This window comes from Coregonus clupeaformis, chromosome 32, assembly GCF_020615455.1.
Source record: "Coregonus clupeaformis isolate EN_2021a chromosome 32, ASM2061545v1, whole genome shotgun sequence".
Lineage (NCBI taxonomy): Eukaryota > Metazoa > Chordata > Actinopteri > Salmoniformes > Salmonidae > Coregonus > Coregonus clupeaformis.
In genome coordinates, this window is record NC_059223.1 from 5,430,496 (window position 1) to 5,453,404 (window position 22,909).

General features: G+C 44.3%; 1 protein-coding gene across 3 annotated transcripts in view; it reads left to right on the forward strand.

The window, feature by feature from the left end:
* LOC123482426 (protein BEAN1-like) overlaps positions 1–22,909 on the forward strand; it is a 44,877-nt gene that overhangs the window by 17,086 nt on the left and 4,882 nt on the right. For all 3 annotated transcript variants that reach the window (XM_045210009.1, XM_045210010.1, XM_045210011.1), the window contains exons 4-5: positions 14,662–14,859; positions 15,726–15,867. In XM_045210009.1, coding sequence (XP_045065944.1) covers positions 14,662–14,859; positions 15,726–15,867 — 340 coding nt within the window. The remainder of the gene's footprint in view (positions 1–14,661; positions 14,860–15,725; positions 15,868–22,909) is intronic.

A 22,909-nucleotide genomic window follows, 5' to 3' on the forward strand; every position in this document is an offset into this window, starting at 1 on the left:
CTCAGTGCGAGGGGCGATGTCTGGGTGTTTCCGTGGGGGCGACTTCGGTGGAAAGTCCAAACCAAGTGCCCGCACTGCACATTCCGCCTGAATATGGGGATTTAGCTCTCGTGTTTAGTAAAACTAGGGCGACACAGTTGCCTCCTCATAGACAGGGGGATTGTGCGATTGATCTCCAGGCAGGAGCAGCGCTCCCACGGAGCCATGTGTATCCTTTGTCTCAAGAGGAGAGAAAAGCTATGGAGACTTACATAGCCGAATCTTTGAGACAGGGATACATTCGGCCCTCCACTTCTCCCGCCTCCTCAAGCTTCTTTTTTGTGAAGAAGAAAGATGGAGGGTTGCGCCCGTGCATTGATTACCGTGGTCTCAATCAGATTACTGTGAAATACAGTTATCCACTCCCTCTGATTGCGACCATGACGGAGTCATTGCATGGAGCGCGGTTTTTAAATTGGATCTCAGGAGCGCGTATAACTTGGTGCGCATAATGGAGGGCGACGAATGGAAGACAGCGTTTAGTACCACGTCAGGTCATTTCGAGTATCTGGTCATGCCATATGGGTTGATGAATGCTCCATCAGTCTTCCAATCCTTCGTAGATGACATTTTCCGGGATATGCAGGGACAAGGGGTGGTCGTGTACATTGATGATATTCTGGTGTACTCGTCTACCCGAGCCGAGCATGTAACCCTGGTGCGTCGTGTATTGAGGAGGCTGTTGGAGCACGACCTATATGTCAAGGCAGAGAAATGTCTGTTTTTCCAGGAGTCGGTCTCCTTTTTGGGTTATCGGTTGTCCGCGTCAGGGATGAGAATGGAGGTGGATCGTGTGTCCGCTGTGCGTAATTGGCAAACCCCAACTACTGTAAAGGAGGTGCAGCAGTTCTTGGGCTTTGCGAATTACTACCGGAGGTTTATCCGGGGGTTTTGGACAGGTGGCAGCTCCCATCACGTCCCTTCTGAAAGGGGGGTCGGTGCGCCTGCAGTGGTCAGCTGATGCGGACAGGGCCTTTGGGAGACTGAAGGACCTGTTTACGTCGGCTCCGGTGCTGGCGCATCCGGATCCCGCATTACCCTTTCAGGTTGAGGTGGACGCGTCTGAGGCAGGTATAGGGGCCGTTCTCTCTCAACGGTCTGGCACGCCACCTAAACTCCGCCCCTGTGCCTTTTATTCTAAAAAGCTCAGCCCGGCGGAGCGTAACTATGACGTTGGGGACAGGGAGCTGTTAGCTGTAGTTCAAGCCCTTAAGGTGTGGAGGCATTGGCTTGAGGGGGCTCAACACCCTTTCCTCATTTTGACTGACCATCGGAACCTGGAGTACATCCGGGCAGCGAGGAGACTGAACCCTCGCCAGGCTCGATGGAGTATGTTTCTCACCAGGTTCGTATTTAAAATCACGTACATCCCTGGGTCCCAGAATGGTAAGGCAGATGCGCTGTCCCGGCGGTATGACACGGAGGAGAGGTCCGTTGAGCCTACTCCCATACTACCGGAGTCTTGCCTTGTGGCACCGGTGGTATGGGAGGTCGATGCCGAAATCGAGCGAGCGTTGCGTACCGACCCCAGCCCTCCACAGTGTCCTGAGGGTCGGAAGTACGTTCCGCTCGAGATTCGGGATCGACTCATTTACTGGGCCCACACGTCCCCCTCCTCTGGACATCCGGGTATTAGCCGGACAGTGCATTGCCTTAGCACTAAATACTGGTGGCCTACTTTGGCTAGGGATGTGAGGGTTTATGTCTCCTCCTGCTCGGTGTGCGCCCAGTGTAAGGCGCCCCGACATCTTCCCAGGGGTAAGTTACAACCCCTGCCCGTTCCACAACGACCATGGTCCCACCTCTCGGTGGATTTTGTGACAGACCTTCCCCTCTCTCAGGGGAATACCACCATCCTGGTCGTTGTGGACCGGTTCTCTAAGGCCTGTCGTCTTCTCCCTATGTCGGGTCTTCCTACTGCCCTACAGACCGCTGAGGCCCTATTTACCCACGTCTTCCGGCATTACGGGGTGCCCGAGGATATAGTGTCTGATCGAGGCCCCCAGTTTACCTCCCGTGTTTGGAGAGCGTTCATGGAGCGTTTGGGGGTCTCGGTTAGCCTTACCTCAGGGTACCACCCGGAGAGTAACGGGCAGGTAGAACATGTCAACCAGGATGTGGGTAGGTTTCTGAGGTCGTATTGCCAGGACCGGCCTGAGGAGTGGTCAAGGTACCTTCCCTGGGCCGAGATGGCCCAGAACTCTCTCCGCCACTCCTCTACCAACCTAACCCCCTTCCAATGTGTATTAGGTTACCAGCCGGTTCTGGCACCGTGGCAGCAGAGCCAGATCGAGGCCCCTGCGGTGGATGATTGGATGAGGCGCTCGGAAGAGACGTGGAACGCTGCCCACGTCCACCTGCAGCGGGCCGTCCTTCGTCACAAGGCGAGTGCCGATCTCCACCGCAGTGAGGGGCCGGTGTACGCACCCGGAGATCGAGTCTGGCTCTCTACCAGAAACCTACCCCTCCGCCTGCCCTGCCGGAAGCTGGGTCGGCGGTTTGTGGGGCCCTTTAAAGTCTTGAGAAGATTGAACGAGGTGTGTTATAGGTTACATCTACCTGTTGAGTATAAGAATATTAACCCCTCGTTCCATGTGTCTCTTCTCAGGCCGGTGGTAGCTGGTCCACTCCAGGACAATGAGATAGGAGAGACTCCTCCGCCCCCACTGGACATCGAGGGGGCTCCGGCGTACACCGTTCGGTCCATCTTGGACTCCAGACGCCGGATGGGGGTCTCCAGTATCTCGTGGAGTGGGAGGGGTACGGCCCGGAGGAGCGGTGCTGGGTGCCGCGGAGGGACATCCTAGACCCATCTCTCCTGTCGGAGTTCCACGGGACCATCCCGCGCGCCCTGCTCCGCATCCTCCTGGTCGTCCCCGAGGCCGGGGTCGGCGCACGGCTGGAGCCGCGCATCAAGGGGGGGGTACTGTCACGGTTTCGGCCGAGGCTGCTCCTCCTCCTGGTTCGGGCAGGCTTCGGCGGTCGTCGTCCCCGGAGTACTAGCTGCCACCGATCTATGTTTCATGTTCGTTTGGTTTTGTCTTGATGTTGTACACCTGTGTCTTGTTAGTCCTCGTTAGTGTCCTATTTAGTTCTCGTTGGTTGTGTGTGTCTTTGTGTGTGATTGCGCTTCTGTTTCGTGTTGGAGCTACTATTTTCCCTCCAGTGTTTTGGAGAGGTTATTTTGCACATGTTAGTGCGCCGTTTGTTTTGTCGCCTGTGTGCGCCGTGTATTCGCCTTCGGGCTTATTGTGTTTATGTCTTTTGTGAATATTGCACTAAAGCCTTTGGACTGAGCCTCTGCGTCCTGCGCCTGATTCATACACCACACCCACCTTCAGCACCCGTTGACAAAATGTATGTATAAACAGGTGTAGTACAGATATAGTATCTTAATTTGATCACTCTGTTGTGGCTGAGTATTTTCCTGCACCTCGGGAAATTCAAATGAGCCTTGTGATTAATAAATTCACAGAAAACCAGCAGTTCTCTTTCTCACTCGCTCAAACACTAAAGCACCAGACAGAATCAATGTCCTACTACTGTATGTCCTACTACTGCGACATTCAAATGTACAAAAATGTCTCTGAAATTCAGCCATAATTAACAAAAATATAAACGCAACATGCAACAATTTCAAAGATTTTACTGAGTTACAGCTCATATAAGGAAATCACGTGGATGTGGATCAGAAAACCAATCAGTATCTGGTGTGACCAGAATGTTGTCCCACTCCTCTTTAATAGCTGTGCAAAGTTGCTGGATATTGGCGGGATCTGGAACACGCTGTCGTACACATCGATCCAGAGCATCCCAAACATGCTCAATGGGTGACATGTCTGGTGAGTATGCAGGCAATGGAAGAACTGGGACATTTTCAGCTTCGAGGAATTGTGTACAGATCCTTGTGACATGGGGCCGTGCATTATCGTGCTGAAACATGAGGTGATGGCCCCGGATGAATGGTACGACAATGGGCCTCAGGATCTCGTGACGGTATCTCTGTGTCATCGATAAAATGTAATTGTGTTCGTTGTCCGTAGCTTATGCCTGCCCATACAATAACCCCACCGCCACCATAGGGCACTCTGTTCACAATGTTGACATCAGCAAACCACTCGCCCACATGACGCCATACACGTGGTCTGTGGTTGTGAGGCCGGTTGGACGGACTGTCAAGTTCTCTAAAACAACGTTGGCCTCCAATTCTCTAAAACAATTTTATCTTTGTTTTAGAGAATTTTACAGTCCGTCCAACTGGCCTCACAACCGCAGACCACGTGTATGGCGTCATGTGGGCGAGCGGTTTGCTGATGTCAATGTAGAGAAATTAACATTCGATTCTCTGTCAACAGCTCTGGTGGACATTCCTGCAGTCAGCATGCCAATTGCATACTCCCTCAAAACTTCAGACATCTGTGGCATTATGTTGTGTGACAAAACTGCACATTTCAGAGTGTCCTTTTATTGTCCCCAGCACAAGGTGCACCTGTGTAATGATCATGCTGTTTAATCATCTTCTTGATATGCTACACCTGTCAGGTGGATGGATTATCTTGGCAAAGGAGAAATGCTCACATTTCTGGTATCTTTTATTTCAGCTCATGAAACATGGGACCAACACTTTACATGTTGCATTTATATTTTTGTTCAGTGTAGCTTAATAATAACACAAGATAGATAATTGGTCTACGACATAGAAGTGTATCCGAAATGCAGTTGTAGGCTGCACCTAAACTATAGCCTATTGGAGCCTATGAAAATACATTTCCTGTTAGAATGTTTTACTTTTTTGAGAATAATCAAATCCTCCTGCTGCATGATTATTTTACTCCTGCGACGAAACTGGTCAAATTAAGATCCAACATCTGTATGTGAATATGAGAGTTAGTGTGTGCTTTTGTGAACTGAACTGTGAGTGTGCTTTCCACTGTAGATACAATATCTGGTAATAAGCATTTGCACAGTATGGGTGGTGTTATGTGTCCAGGAGTTTGGGAACATGTGTGTGATTCCACCTGGTTGAAAATAGTGATCATATCAGACACACCCCAAACTGCTGTGTCAGCTCAGGTGTCAGCAAACATCTCCAGTGTGAGCCTCAGTTCTAACAGGCTCCTGAATTCCTGCTTTCATGTGTCAAAGCCTGCAGTGGCCTGCTCATAAATTACCCATCAGCCCCTGTGTGAGTATCACACCCACCTCCTGGCTGCCTGGTCTGGCAGTAGGGGAGCGGTAGAGGAGCGAGAGGCTTCGTGTCAGGCCTGGGATCCGGACATCCTCCCTCACTCCACTGGTGATTTGACATGACTGCTTAATGAATACCTCAGCCAAGGGCCCAGAATCAGACCTGACGTTTGCTCGATACAACCGGAAGCCGCTCTTAGCGCCTGTCGACTAAACTGATCTGCTGCTGCTAACTCACAGAGAGACCAGAGAGACAGAGACAGTACTACACGTACAGCCCTTCCTTTGTCATCAACAGAACCACATCCTGAAGAAAAACATTTTGTGGGGAGAAGCATCCATGATGGGAAAATATCGATACAGTTACATGAAATTGGGAGCCAATTTGTTTTCTGCGCTTTTAGTTCCATGACTGATCAAAACTTGTTTTCTCATGACTCTCTCTTGTCTCTGCAGCAGACATATGGTGAGCCATATGTTTGGAACATCGAATCGCAATAAAATCACAGTATCAAATCGCAATACATATCGTATCGGCACTTAAGTATCGTGATAATATCATATCGTGAGGTCCCTGGCAATACCAGCCCTATTATGTTAGACTAGGGAAATTGTGTTTCCATAGCTAGGGCTGACAGTAGGACTTGTGAAGGGCAGAATCAACAACCTCTGCGTAATCAAAACAGTTGCTTTGTGAGAAGGGTTTAATGTTCACAGTTAGCCATTGTTAAGTGAATGCCAGCTGAAAAGTACCAGTGGCCTGGCTTTGGCCCCAAGTGAGAGCAGATCCACCGGAGCCATTGCCCAGTGAGACACGGGTGCCGGCCCGTGTAGATGGAAACAGAAATGTCTGTGCCTTTTGGGTAAAACTTTGGGGTAAATCTTGTATGGAAATGCGCCATGAGTGAACTGCTATGTCTTTGGTTTGTACTTTTCAAAAAGGGCATGGAATGTTACCAGTACACCTGTATTGTGTTTCCAATTATCCCTGGTGCCACTTAGCAACACTTCAAGGTGTACCAGTGGCACTGCCTTTACTATTGGTTGTTTTGTAAGTAGACTACATGTTGGCTTTTTGAAGCACAAGCCACTGCAGTGTGTGTGCTTTGTAGTGTGGCTATGATCGATTTCTGCTCAATGAAGCAGGCTCTACCTTACATTAGAAGAATGGATTGCTGGGAAAGCATTTATAAAAGACTGTGGTGCTTTTCCACGCAGTGCTGTCCATCTCCCAGACTCATCATACAGGGCCATTTCCTCCCCGTGTCTGTTTTCATAAGACTTCCTCTCACTCCCTCATGGCATTGAAGGAACATATTTGTGATGAGAGGAGAAAAGCTGTCACCCGGGAGAGACAGGGCAATAATTTCACTCGTCCCCTCCACAGTCCTCTCCTCTTCTCTCACTCTTCTTTATTTGCACCTCTCTATTTTTCTCCTCTCATTCTTCTCATATGTTGCTGTCTTTTGGTAAGCGCTGTGGACATCTGACATGTTTTCTTGTTAATAGAAGAGGGAAATTGTGGATGTGTCCCTGCCTGTCTCTTCTGTTATCCCCGTGCCTAGGGTTAGAAAGGAAACGTATATTACTAGAAACTTTCTAAGTTTACCAGTAAACTACCAGAATTGTGGTATCTTTCAATGATTTTATGTAATCTATCGCAAGACATCAGTGGGCCTTTTGGATACTTCAGATTTGTACAGGTGTCTGTAATGATCTCTGGCCCTCTGTGTGGCCTTATCACATGTAACATTTATGAAATAATTAAATAAGATGATTTTCAAATAAAAATTGAATGACAAAGCTGTAAAACATTATCATAAATATAAACCATCTACTTAGTGAATACCATTGGTGTTTAATATGAGGGTTTCAGCATGAAATATCCTTTATATTATTTTTTACACACTTTTTCTTATTTTACTATGTCAGTTTGTTGTCAAATAGTTGCAGAATTAATTGAAAATAATGCCATTGTTGATTAGATGCTTTTTAGTAAAGCTATTTTCTCTTGAACTATATGGTCTATCTACTAGAAACTCATGGACAAAAATTATACTAAATATGAATACGTCTTTCTAAAGCTATTCAAGTATAAATTACCCAAATTACGATAGATTATCATAGATTTTCTGTTAATTACCAAAATTACTGAAGATTCCGGTAGCTTTGGTAAATTACCGCTATCGTTGCAATCCTACCCGTGCCACATGGACACAAATAAGCAAAGAGTTGTGTCACCTATTAATGTAAGTGACCCATCTGTGTGAATGGGAGTCCCATTGGGGATCCTGTGTTGCTTGTAGGAGGTAGGAAGGCTTGCATGACGTAAGACATGGAACTGCCATCTAGTGGTAGTCAGTGTTCTGGCCTGGGATATCAGCCTGTCTTCCAGTCCCAGAGTTGTTTATTTCCTGCTCAGGGGATACCTTCGTCTTTGGAGATGAAGTTGGGATTTTGTTGTTATTGAAGTCTATGGGGATTGCTGATTTATAATAAGGAAATCTAATATTGAATCCAAGTAAATGAAGAATACTCTCATAGTCCTTTTCATTCGTAATACCAATACATATTGTTAGACCTGGACGTAGAGCTAGATATTTTCTTCTTTGTAATGTTGTAATATTTCAGAATTGAAATAAATTAATATAGATATCCTTGAGGTCAGAGCAGAAATCAGGCGGCTGAAAAATATCTCTGCTCTTCTCTGGCATACAATAGGTTAATATTCTAGAGACATGCGAGGTGACATTTGTTTTCCTCGTCACCTTGAGAGAATGCCCACAATGTCAGGGAGGACTGTTATCATTGAATGCAGGGAGAGGAGTCCTTATCACCCCTCATTCTATAGGGCCATATCAACGTGTTTTACTCTCTCTCCACATAACCATGTATTGTACCTCTCATACTGGGTAATACCCATGTAATACAACAGCCTTCATCTTCTCCTCACACTGCATTCCCTACTGGCCCATTGACCATCACCAATGTCACCTGCACAATGTACTCAGTGATGGATGTCCCTTATACATATTCATAGAGCAGTCATCTTCAGGACAGTTACCAATACACATCCAGACATCCTTTCAGGATCAGGCTGCTGTCTCAATGTTGTGGTCACTCTAGCTTGTATAGAGTCTATAGACTATTTAAAGCACACCCTGTCATCATCTATCAGTATCATAATAGTCACATTAGATCCAGCAAGGTTTCACATGGGTAGACAAGCATGCAGCCAATTGATACACTGGATGTGGCCTTGGTATGTACCGTACGTGTCAGGACAACATAGGAATTAGAGTGATTGTCTTGTATTGAGGTCATACAGGAACTTGCTGTGTGTAATGAATAACGTCCGCTTTTATTACAGTACTGTATGTTTGTCATGTCCCATTGAATCAGCTCAGTGTCAACATATTGAACACGAGGAACTGCAGTAGACTTCTTCTCACAAGGTTGTACATACCAATGTGAAATGTGATAAATATGTTAAAAAGGCTACCCAGTAAAGTGTGAATTGGCTTGTAAAGAATTGTCAAAAAATAAGCAAAACACTTCCTTATAGCGACGTGCATGTGTTAAACATTATCAGCACCTGCTTGGGTTGGTGCTGAAGATGTGTTAATTAGCTATGGTTCGTCTTCTGTGTTAAAACATTTAAAAAACACAGTGAATTTACACTGAAGCTGTGGTTATTATATCTTAAATCTGTCAACTTCATAAGATTTTAGAGAAATGTTTGTTTGTGTTATCTGATCTCTCCTCTGAGAGAGATAGAGATGCTGGTTATGTGTCATTGAATATTGTTTGGTTCGTATCCCACTGTTTTATATTATGCTCCTAGCAGCGATGCTGTTCAACACTTCTTTATTCTAGCATCTCCTGAGAGTAAAGCCTCTGAGTTCCTCTGTCTAACCAGAATAATGTGCCAGGAAAGATGCCCTCGCTCGGTTTTCTTCTCCCACTCTCTCTGCAGCTGGGGCCAGGCCTGCTAACCCCACAGGGCGCACAAACATCACACAGACACAATTTATAACAATCACCTCTCCCGCTCTCTCTCGCTCCCTGTGCCTCTCCCTCTCCCCCTCTTCTCACACACACACTCTCTCTTTCTCTCTCTCTTTCTGTCTCTCTCTCTCTTTCTCTCTGTCTGTTCCTCTCTCTCACACAATCGCACTCACGCACAACCATTCATATTCCCGGAGTTATCATATTGAGGTTGATACCACCATACAGTAGACAGTTCCACTGTTTGAGAACACCAAAGTCCTATGAGAAATATATAGTGTGTGGGTGTACTACTTGGCTTTGTCTGGATTATAAAGCACTTGAGGAGGAACGGAATGATATTGTGAATTTAAATCACAGGGAGCTTTATCGATGGTTCTGTTTAATGTTCAACGGAAAGACAGGGCAGGGGTGGTAGGATAGGACTGGAGTCTTATGGGAGTGAACATAAAGACAGTGAGAAATGCTTTCTAATCTTATGAAAAACTGTCATATAAACACAAAGACACAAAGGGAACAGACTACCACTGTTAGCAGTATTATCTGAGCATGGAGAAAGGACGTTTGGACTACATGTGGGCTATAATTATTGCAATCTGTGGTAGAAAACTGGAATGAGTCCTGTGGGAGAAAGGGAGGGTGGAAGAGAAAGAGGATGGAAAGGGAATGGTGTGTTCAACAGTTGAAGAAATAAAGATGAAACGGTAGTGATCGAGAAAAGGGGAGGATATGTACTATCATAAAAATATGTTAGAGAAAGAGATTAAGAGAGTGAGGAGGAGAGGGTACATTGATTATATACAGTACATGGTCCTGGTGTTCTGGCCTGGTGTGACCCTCTGCATCGAGTGGGCTGGCTGTGTGCTCTGTGAGGTCCTGTTTCACAGGCCCAAGGGCAGGTTTGGAGAAGGTCAGCACCACTTACTTATGCATGGAGGAGCAGCAATCAAACACATTCAAAGTGCTCGATAGACCCAGGCCCTGACAATATGCCATTCACTCAGCTCAACAGCAGACACGCGCATGTACGTACACATTTGCTCACTTTCTTTCTTTCTTTCTTTCTCTCTCTCTCTCTCTCTCTCTCTCTCTCTCTCTCTCTCTCTCTCTCTCTCTCTCTCTCTCTCTCTCTCTCTCTCTCTCTCTCTCTCTCTCTCTCTCTCTCTCTCTCTCTCTCTCTCTCTCTCTCACACACACATACAAACATACAGCTTCACATAGGACATTCTCTGGCGAAGCCTCCACAGCACATCCTGTTTCATGCACATGGGCAATATGACGTCCCAGACGTGTCTCCCAATGTGAAGCACAGCCAGCTGGATGACCCAAGGCATCCATGGTGCATTGGCTACAGCACTGGGCCCTGGAGACATGGCCATGTGGCGCTCTGCTGCTGCTGGTGCTCTCAGAGATGTCCTTACTCTACAGCCACTACAAAATGCATCACTTACTGAACCCATGCTGCTGAATTCAGCACATACTGTATGAGGACTACTAATAACTACTACCAATTGGTAGGTACATGGTGTCAACTAGGAGTTTAGCAGGTGAATTACTTAAACAACAAAATATAATCTATTTGGCACAGTCTTGGCCCTCTCCAGTATGTGAGATTCATGAAGCGCAACAGCGGAAGTTTGCTCTAATGATGTGTCTAAAAGGCCTCTTAATGACAGAGCAAAGACTAATTAGCATCTCTGTTTTGGGCAGTGAAGAATCATGCTAAATTAAGAATGATGCTAACCATGCTCAGATGCTTGATACACAACAAGAGTTGTCTTTTTTTTCTGAGTGAGTCTTTGACTTGATGCCTTTAGAAATATCAGGCTGTATATATATATATATATATATATATATCACTCTTTTTCTCTCTCACCCTCTCTCTCAATCAGACATCATATCAAATAATACAGTTATTATTCAAGAGTATGCTATTTCAATGCATCACTGATCTAGTGATTGATTTTGATGTCTCTAATCTCTGCTCATTTATTTTCCCTGCCACCTTCTTTTAGATGAAATCAATCTTTATAAAGCATCAGCTCAGGGGAAAGTCCTGAGAAAGCATTGTGTAAGCAGTCCCGTGAATCATATATAACCATAATGAGTTGCCCTGTAGAATAATCCCATTAACCTACACTGGGATATCGCCCTTTATTGCCTTCAGACCTTTCTCTGGATTAACACTGACCTCAGAGGTGTTACAGATCGGTATTAATGGAAGACTCTGGACTTTATTTTGACACACCACAGATACTGTATATGTACACTACCGTTGAAAAGTTTGGGGTCACTTAGAAATGTCCTTGTTTTCGAAAGAAAAGCAATTTTTTTGTCCATTAAAAGAACATAAAATTGATCACAAATACAGTGTAGACATTGTTAATGTTGTGAATGGCTATTGTAGCTGGAAATTTATGGAATATCTACATTGGCGTACAGAGGTCCATTATCAGCAACCATCAGTCCTGTGTTCCAATAGCACGTTGTATTTGCTAATCCAAGTTGATCATTTTAAAAGGCTAATTGATCATTAGAAAACCCTTTTGCAATTATGTTAGCACAGCTGAAAACTGTTGTGCTGATTAAATAAGCAATAAAACTGGCCTTCTTGAGACTAGTTGAGTATCTGGAGAATCAGCAATTGTGGGTTCGATTACAGGCTCAAAATGGCCAGAAACAAATAACTTTCTTCTGAAACTCATCAGTCTATTCTTGTTCTGAGAAATGAAGGCGAGAAATTGTAAAGAAACTGAAGCTCTCATACAACACTGTGTACTACTCCCTTCACAGAACAGCGCAAACTGGCTCTAACCAAAATAGAAAGAGGAGTTGGAGGCCCCAGTGCACAACTGAGCAAGAGGACAAATACATTAGAGTGTCGAGCTTGAGAAACAGACGCCTCACAGGTCCTCAACTGGCAGCTTCATTAAATAGTACCCGCAAAACACCAGTCTCAACGTCAACAGTGAAGAGGCGACTCCAGGATGCTGACCTAGGCAGAGTTGCAAAGAAAAAGCCATATCTCAGACTGGCCAATAAAAATAAAAGATTAAGATGGGCAAAAGAACACTGGACTTTTTCTTTGCAACTCTGCCTAGAAGGTCAGCATCCCGGAGTCGCCTCTTCACTGTTGATGTTGAGACTGGTGTTTTGCGGGTACTATTTAATGAAGCTGCCAGTTGAGGACCTGTGAGGCGTCTGTTTCTCAAACTAGACACTCTAAAGTATTTGTCCTCTTGATCAGTTGTGCACCGGGGCCTCCCACTCCTCTTTCTATTCTGGTTAGAGCCCGTTTGCGCTGTTCTGTGAAGGGAGTAGTACACAGCATTGTACGAGATCTTCCGTTTCTTGGTAATTTCTTGTATGGAATAGCCTTCATTTCTCATAACAAGAATTGACTGACGAGTTTCAGAAGGAAGTTATTTGTTTCTGGCCATTTTGAGCCTGTAATCGAACCCACAATTGCTGATGCTCCAGATACTCAACTAGTCTCAAGAAGGCCAGTTTTATTGCTTCTTTAATCAGCACAACAGTTTACAGCTGTACTAACATAATTGCAAAATGGTTTTCTAATGATCAATTAGCCTTTTAAAATGATAAACTTGGATTAGCAAACACAACGTGCCATTGGAACACAGGACTGATGGTTGCTGATAATGGGCCTCTGTACGCCTATGTAGATATTCCATAAAAAATCTGCTGTTTCCAGCTACAATAGCCATTTACAACATGAACAATGTCTACACTGTATTTCTGCTCAATTTGATGTTATTTTAATGGTCAGAAAAATTGCTTTTCTTTCGAAAACAAGGACATTTCTAGGTGACCCCAAACTTTTGAACGGTAGTGTATTACCGGTAGGATAACTTCACCTCTCCTCTCAATTAGGAGGAGAAACCCTAGGCTGGAATTTCCCCCAATCAATCAATGTATTAATCAATTCAATAAATCTGTTCATTTATGGTTCTGTAGTGTAAGGCACAGCCTGTGGAATCATTATATTTGCATAACTAGTTCACTCCCAAAGCAACAGGAGAGGAGCAGCAAGTAGTCCCTTGTTTTGATGCCATCATTGCAGTGATGTCAATGTGCCCACTAGCCAATCAGGATGCCCCGAACATTCAATAGGTTGCCCCAAAAGTTCTAATAACACAAAAACTGTCCAGTTGTGCTGATGATTATACAATGTTTGTATAAAACAGTCACCTGATGTTGCAAGAACGTTCCCAGAACAAATGTTGTTATTACATTACCTGGAAACCTAATAAGAACCTTAGGGTAATGTTCTGTGGCGGCTGTTACAGATTTTGTGCACAACATTTTAGTGAATGTTAGGAGAACATTTGAAGGATATAAAATAAAATAAAAACTGTATTTGAATGTTTTTGAGATGTTATCATCCTAATGTTAGATAAAACCCAAACTAGAACTTAATGGGAATATAATGTTGTGGGAATGTTCCCAGTTTGCTGGGTGGGCACTGCAGGGATGCAGGCAGCTATGCCAACACATAAATAGCATGAAGCAGTAGACTACTCTGCTAGGTCTTCAAATCAACACACAATGCTCAATGTTGATTAAAAGATTAACATTGATTATGATCAACACAAATATTTTATAACCTCAATTATGGCAGGAATTCCTCAGCAAGGAAGAGATGAACAGAGACTAATTTGATTAGCATTTAGACAACGGCCTCCTCATAAATAAATTGATTAGATTTCTTGTCTCCTGTTGATGGGCACCCAAAAAGATTTTCAGAGGCCAGACGTGGCAAAGTTAACACGGCAGCTCGTATTATCTCAGCCTGCACTTGGATATTGAATCTGTCTGTGTCATTATCTATGTGGTGTTATTTGAGTACATTTGTATTTATGTTGTTTGCTCTTATTTTGGTTTCTCTCTGGTTCTGATGAAAAGGGTGAAGGGGATTTGAGAAGAGCCACTTATGGCTGAAGTTGGGTTTTCTGCCTCCTGAGCTGACATGAAATAGTTCCACCCCGGGTATTTAAAAATTCTAACGGGTTGAGGATTAAATATTAAACACTGCAGACTTGGGAATCCATTCCTCCGCTGAGGAATGAAAATCTTGGGAGTGTTCCTGACATGCGGTCCACAGAGAGGTATGTGTATGATGAGAAATATCAGCTTACATGTTTCTCTCCATAGGGTCATGGAGGCAACGTCTCACATTGACATTGCCACAAAGGATTTGAATTTCTGCTTTACAACCAACAAAATAATGAACCTGTGTATGTTTTTTCTCTCTCCACCTTCTCTCATCCTCTCGCCACTCTCCTCTCCATCACCTCCCTCTCTCCCTCCCCCCCCCCCTCCTCTCCACACTGTCCCCCTTTTATTCCATTGTACTCTGCTTTCTCTCTTCTGTGGCTGTGCCCCACCTGTGGTGTGTGAACTGTGCAGTGAGCTCGAACCAGAGCAGTGCCCATGAGTACCCAGACTGCCGTGATGGGGGCAGCGAGGCCAGCCTGCTGGTGTCACCGCTGGTGGTGGCTGGCATCGTCATCGGCCTGGTGCTCTTCCTTTCCTGCGTTACCATCATTGTGGGCAGTCTGCGCAAAGACAGCCGTCTGCGCAACCCCCACCTTCGGGCCAGCTACGGTGAGTTACAGAGAGCTGTCCATCAATGAGGCCAGGGGTTGTGTTAGAGGCCAGTTCATTTATAAGCTTTAGTTTATTGGTTTTCAGTTACTAGCGGTTTCATAGGTCTTATTTACAAATCACTGGGACAAAATGTATGGCCATGCATTTTCCATGCTACTTTTCCCAGAGCTGAATCAATAGAAGATATCCAGTTCAGTCTTCTATGAACACATTTCACCCACATGGCATTAATATGCCACATTTGGCATTCTCCAGAGCTGGCATTTACACCAACCAGTGCTCTTCTCCTGAAACCTCATATAAAGGGACCACACTCTGCCTGTGGGGTTGATAACAGAATGGGAAAAAAACAAAATATTGCGCCAAACTGAATCACACACACACACACACACACACAGCCAAAGCCGTGTCTGTGGAAGGCCACTTGGCCCAGTGGACTGGGTCCCATTGTCAGTCCACACAGAGAAGCACAAAAAGCTCAAAGAGCATCCTTTGTATGAGGACGCGGCCCCAATCTCCCTCTGCCTGGCCAAAGGCTGATATACCCAGATTATATCACACTGGCTTCAATCACAGCCCCTCTATCTTCAAGGAGCCACATGCTCTTAGCCTTTATGTTTCATAAAAGATTCTGACTGCTCCAGTGTAAAAACAGTGCAGATGAGAGAGATAGACTGCTAAAAGAAATATTTACTGTAAATCTGCTTATTCAGTTCAAAGTAGGATCCCTAAACCATGAGATATATAATTCAGTTGAACTGAACACAGAGAATATTTACAATCCTGACTGTGTGCTGTAGTTCACTGAGAAAAAAGCTATTGTGTTCGTTAGTGTTGTATTAGACTGCCCTGCCTCTCCACAGCTCCGGATGGCTTTTCGTATGGTGGCTCCATTGGGGAGCTGAGGTCGACGTGTATCGAGGAGTTCCCTCCAGCGTTTGACTTTGACTCCTACGTGGAGACTCTATCACAAGTCAATGTGATGTATCCAGACTCCCCGCCTCAGTAAGTCATTTAACTCTACTGTATTCATGTATTACGGCATTATGATCATCTTCATTCCTGTGGTCACCAAAATGGCTAGATAAAGGGAGTTTTATGATGGTCCATTTGCTGTTATCTTCATACATTATGATAAATGATGGATGAGTAATGATCACCACTATTTTTCTGGATGGTTACCTCTGGGTGATTCCCAGGATGTGTGTGTGCGTGTGCGTGCATGCGTGCGTGTGTGTGTGTGTGTGTGTGTGTGCGTGCGTGTGTGTGTTTGATAGGATCTGGCTATGATAATGAAGCAGGACCATTGTGAAGGGACAAGGTAATGGAATGGAGGGATGGGCTGGGGAATGGAGAGCTGTAGTAAGGAGTAGATGTGAGAAGTGGTTAAGAGCTCTCTAATCAATCTAAAGATCACATTATCATCCACCATAGTGGAGAGCCATAGTTCCTATGATGGGCTTTCTGTACTTAGTGCACTCTTATGGTTATATGATTGAAATGTAAAGGGTTTTGGAATATATTCAATATGCATTTCATTTGCATTCCAGTTTCCATGCAATAACTGTGGTTCTCTAGCTCAGTTAGTAGAGCACAGCGCTTGCAACGCCAGGATAGTGGGTTCAATTCCCGGGACCACCCGTATGTAAAATGTATGCACGCATGACTCAGTCATTTTGGATAAAAGCGTCTGCTAAATGATACTGTATATATCATAACTTTGCTGTAAGCCATGCTCACCTTATCAACAGTGAACGGACTGGGGATTGTGCTTGAAGATGCTTTTGAAAGCCTTTTTAGTTTCAACTTGCCAAGATGGCTGCCCTCTACCCTCCTAGTGTAGCCTTTGTAGACATACAGTAAGGAGACAGAAAGAGTAGGAGAGATAAGATAAAGAGGGGAAGAAAAAGAGAGGAAGAGGAAGAGAGGGAAAAAAAGACTCCATTTACACACCAGCCTTACAATTCAGGTCTGGCCTCGGTAACCTCTCTGAGGTTGAGTTGAACCATGCTGTTGTGTCAAGTCGTTCATTAGAGCACTGTTGCACAGCTCAACTCTTTCATGGCTGGATGCACCGCCTCACACTCTAAACTCTCCGCCCAGCACGCAGCCTGCTTCGCTCCCTGAACAAGCCTCTGGTGCTGCTAGGTAAATGCCACTGCTTTGCAGTGAAAGACACCCGGTGTGTTTGATCTAAATGGCAGCCCAGCTAATTGGCGTCTTTAATAATTCAGCCATATTCCTCTCTCTTGCAGTTTGGTCTGGCATCCTTTCTAAAGACACTCATGAAGTGTTGATGCCAGCTGATAAAAGAAGGTTAAAGAAATGAGAGTATTGAATACAATCTAGAATACATTGAGTGTAATACATGGTACAATATACTCTGTTTCTCACTACCTCTCTCAATGAGAGGAGAGGATCACCTTAGGTTTGTGTAACAAAATGGAAGCAAGCTCCACCTGAGCACCAGTCTTGACAGTTGGTTTAAAAATTACTTGACAGATAGAACTCAATGTATATCTACTGATGGTGTTAAATCAGGTTTTCTGGACATAATGAAAGGTATCCCGCAGGTGTCAATTCTGTGTCCTGTACTTTTTACATTAACAATATTGAAAAATTGTAACCTGCAATTGTATACCGATGATACTGTTGTGTATGCTATTACCCCCACGGTTGACCAGGCTCTATCTGAACTACAGTCTGCCTTCATTGTATTACAGAAAAACTTTATTGACCTGAAATTAGTATTGAATGCAGGTAAAACTAAGTAAATGTTTTTCTCAAGAGTGTATAAAAAGAACTCTGATGATTTAAACATATGTACTTTGGATGGTGTCCATATTGATCATGTCCCTGCTTACAAATATCTGGGCATCTGGATAGATGAAAAGCTGTCTTTTAAAAAGCATTATGATGAGTTAGTTAAGAAGCTGAGAATAAAAATGGGCTTCTTCTATAAATAAAATAGGTAATGCCTCTCGCTATATAGTGGAAAGCAGATTATTCAGTTGATGTTCCTATCATAGACTATGATGACATCATCTATATGAACAGAGCTGCCACTTCATTAAAGCTGTTAGATGTAGTTTATCATAGCGCACTGCGCTTTAATACGGGGACGGTTTTAGTACTCATCACTGCATTCTCTACCAGAAAGTTGGTTGGCCCTCTTTGATGTCATGTAGGTTGATACATTGCTATTTTTCAGGTATAAAGCCCTTTTATAAAAACTCCCACTGTAGCTAACATGATTACTAAACCTTAGACACCCGGTCTCAGGGATGGCTAACTCTGGAAATTCCTTTGGTCTCTACTGAGTTAGATAAATCAGCTTTTAGTTTTCTTGCACCTTATTTGTGGAACAATCATCAAAATGTTCTTAAATTTGATGTTTTGGTGCCTCTAGGGCAATTCAGAAAGCTGATTGAGGACCTTATTACTGATGAATGTGTTTGTTTTTTATGACTGTGTTTTTCTTTCTTTCTTTCTGCTTGCATTTTGTATTTGTATTTTGATGTGTGTATTTTCTGTAATTTATGTAATTCAGGGATCATCAGTAAAAGAGACCTTGGTCGCAGTATGACTCCCTGATTAAAAAAAAGAAGAAAAAAAGTTGTTTCCTCACAGAGAGAGGGTAGGCTACGGAGCAGCAGTTCTTTATTCCCTGTTTAGGTTCAGAGTCCAGTTAATGCACTCTTTCCTCACTGTGATTGGATTACATAGGAGGAGGAGGAGGAGGCTTAATCCTGACAGTCCTCTAAACCTCCACAGGCTCAATCTGCAGGTCTAGACATCCTGCCAGCCTCCACCACATCATCTCCACTCTGATCCCTGGCTGACACTACACCTGTTTACTGACTACTGGGCTGTGATTACATCCTAAACAGCTCCTGGTGATTTCACTATCTAGGAATTACCCCATGTATTTCAGAATTAAGATAGAAAACAAACCTGAAAGGAAATGCAACCTTTCTGTAACTAGATGGACTGACTGTGGGTTTGGTTTGAAGCCACCCACCTTCCCCTCCCCTCCCTCAGGTATAAAGATGAGATAAGATAATTAGGTGGGTGCTTACATTTGTCCTATTTGTGAATTGGAAATGTGTTTTTTGCATATCACACTGAGACACCCTCGGAGAGTGGGGTTAGAGCATGGGTCAGTCATTATTGACGGCGACCCTGGAACAATTAGGGTTAAGTGCCTTGCTCAAAGGCACATAGACAGATTTTTCCCCTAGTCGGTGAGGGATTTGACCAAACGACCTTTCGGTTACTGGCCCAACGCTCCTAACCGCTAGACTCCGTTTGTGTGTGTGTGTGTGTGTGTGTGTGTGTGTGTGTGTGTGTGTGTGTGTGTGTGTGTGTGTGTGTGTGTGTGTGTGTGTGTGTGTGTGTGTGTGTGTGTGTGTGTGTGTGTGTTTGGTTATCCGGCTCAATTCTGCCTGCTTGCCCTTCAAGGTTTGTTTCACAGAATCACAAAGTTATTTACATTTATATGACAGTTCCATTAGTGTGGCAGCCCCTGTGTATGGCCCTGTGAGGGGCCTCTAAAGAGGGTGAAATTACCTCTCCCTCCAGAGGAGCCATCTGAAACATCAGGCCCTTTCCTGTTCAACAACAAATTATGAAAAATATGGAATATTACTGCCATAGACAGGGCTATTAATGTCACTGAATAGTGTGTAATTCAGTTTGGCGATATATCAATCTGCTCAATTTCTGTATAGATAGTAATGTCCTGCCTCTTTTAGTCACTGGCCTTTTCCATCAGATAAACCTGTAGGTTACATATGCAAACGTAGGCTGAAGCCCCATTTATAACTGGTTCTAACATGTGTCTTTTGTCCTGATCTTGTCCACATTCTGATTGTGCCCACATTTTTAGACAGGTGTAGAATATTAAAAGACGGATCGTGATCAGATTGTGAACAGGTCTTCCTGACCAACTCAGGAGGTAGTCAGGCACGCATTGTGTCTCGATATCTTAGTGTAGATGGATCTGGACAGTGAAACCATTTAAATAATCATTATCCTACCTTCTAAAATCATCAGTCAGGTGGCACCATTGACTTATGACATCAATATGTGTCTTAAAATAAATAAATATTATTTTCAAATAATGTCTGTCAAATAATTTGCATACAGGGAGGGACCAAGAAATCTGTTCAGCATGTGGATACAGTGGATGGATAAGAGACACATTTAAATACCATGTGTAGATACATATCTGAAATACAATCAGAATGTGGGCAAGATCAGGACAGGATGCATGTTAACGCCAGGTATAAACAAGGCTTACAAGAGAGAGACTGAGTGGGCACGAATGAGAGGAAGAGGAAGAGGAGGTTTAGCCAATCGTGTCTCTTAACATGAAAAACACAAGTCTTTGTTCTGCGCTAAATACCAACACCTGGTTGTTGATAGTCAGAGCTTGTCCTTTAATGAGACACATGCTAATGATCAACAGATGCAACAAATTGTCAACAACGGTATTGATCTTTGCAGTGTCATGGCTACATCTAAGAAAGTCCTACGCTAACACAACATATTTGATGATAAGACCAGACAGGATTACTAGCTTCTAATTGGCTAATTGTCATGTAGTGCTTGTGTTTTCAAGCCTTTAGAGAGCTTGTGTTATTATTGGTTTAGATGTTAGGCTCCACTGTTAGATGGGGTTAGTGGTGGTTGGCTTGGGTGTTGGCGTTGAACAAGCCACTCTGTCAATGCCTCTGCCTCTCATAGCCTCCATCCATCTCTGTTACGCTGTGGAGGGAGGGAAATCACTCCTCATATTAACAGAGGCACGATTCCTGTCTGGGGCCTAATGTGCTTTTATCACTCCCAAACTACGTCTTCTCAAACGATGTCTTCTTCGCTGCTGTGCCAATTAACGTGGGAAACCACACCACAATAATGTTTTCTTATGCCTGAATTTAGGCTCAAATGTGTCATAGATTGAGGTAGATTTAGATCAGGGAAAATATCCAGTGCAAAACAGAGATATCTAAGTCTGTTGGCCGAGGACCAGTGCATTGGAGAGGATGAAAGAGAGAGTATGTTTTGAAGTGTACATTGTGTGCATAGTCAGGGATAGGAGGCAGTGGGGTGGAGTGGATAGAGGGAAAGGCATGTGATGCAGGGCAGTGCTGCCATGGCCACAGATGGCTCAGGGAAACCACAGAGCTTACACCACCTAGATCAACAGCTCACCTGTGGAGCCTGTGAAGGGACTTGCTTCCGCAGAGGGAGAACTGGGCACATCCCAGCACAAATATACACACGCACACACACACCACACTGTTACATTATTTACATATACACTGAGTGTACAAAACATTAAGAACACCTTCATAATATTGAGTTGCCCCCCTCCCCCCTTTTGCCCTCAGAACAGACTCGGTTCGTCAGAGCATGGACTCTATAAGGTGTCGAAAACATTCCACAGGGATGCTGGCACATGTTGACTCTAATGCGTCCCACAGTTGTGTCAAGTTGGCTAGATGTCCTTTGGATGGTGGTCCATTTTTGATACACACGGGAAACTGTTGAGCGTGAAAAACCCAGCAGTGTTGCAGTTCTTGACTCAAACCGGTGCGCCTGGCACCTACTACCATCTCCTATTGAAAGGCACTTAAATCTTTTGTCTGGCCCATTCACCCTCTGAATGACACACATACACAATCCATGTCTCAATTGTCTCAAGGCTTAAAAATCCTTCTTTAACCTGTCTCCTACCCCTTCATCTACACTGATTGAAGTGGATTTAACAAGTGACATCAATAAGGGATCATAGCTTTCACCTGGATTCTCCTGGTCAGTCTATGTCATAGAAAGAGCAGGTGAACATGTTTTGTACACTGAGTTTTTTTTCACTAATCTAAACACACACGCATGCATTCACACACTCACACTAACATCTACAGGTATATGCACAATAATGTATGCACATCACAATCATAACCACACACTGTTGCTCTTGTCCGTAGCTCTACAGGCATGGGCCTCTGACAGTGCCAGGGAGCTGAAAGAGTGAGCTCCCTGTGCCAGCCCCGCAGTGCAGTGGACAGACCGGGCCATATGCTCCAGTCAATGCTGTCATCTCTCCAGAGCCACAGGCTAGAAGCCAGAGGTCCTCCCTCTAGTGACCCACACCTCTCCTTGGGCTTTGGAGTACATTGTATACCCATAAAGATTTATATAGTATTGCGTTTTACTTTAAACTTTTCGACCGCCTAACGCACCTGCATCATAGTTGTGAATGCCTCTCTAGGCATTGGAAAGTAACACATTCTGTGTCATATGCACCGCAAGTTTTCTGTAGAAGTCCCATGGTTCTCCATACTGTAGTTTCATCCTATGACAAATTATGCCCAGATTACAAATTATACAGCTGTGCTCAGGGAAATTAATGTGTATGCAAACATACATTTACCAGAGCGACTTACAGGGGCAATTAGGGTTAAGTGCCTTGCTCAAGGGCACATCGCCAGATTTTCACCTAGTCAGCTCGGGGATTCGAACCAGCGACCTTTCGATTACTGGGCCAATGTACTTAACCGCTAGTTTACCTGCCGCCCCATACAGCATGTAGATTATTACAAACAGCAGTAGACTGCAGGATTGATTAGACCAAATCTAAACAGGGCTAGGCTGTAGCGGTGTTATATCCGACATTGCTAGCTAAAAATGAATTGTTTTTAGGATGCAACACATTGTGTTAGCATCCTAGGTGACTTATAGTTCCCACAAGGGGGGCGACTGCAACGTGCAAAACATTCTCACCCGAATCAGAGGGGGGATTCTCAGCTTGGTGTAACACTCATGAAACCCGGGCATGAAAAGAGCTAGGCCCTCAGGTGTCCACAGCGCTACCATACCTGGCAAACACATTCTGGAGTGACTCTCGACAAACGTCTGTATCAGCATGTTTATTTAAAGAGAAAAGTCCTATTTTCAATGTTTATGTGGAGCTGGTAGTTTGTTGCACCCTGAAGGGATTAAAAACATTGCTGAGCTGTGTGATGAATATCAGACACACGTA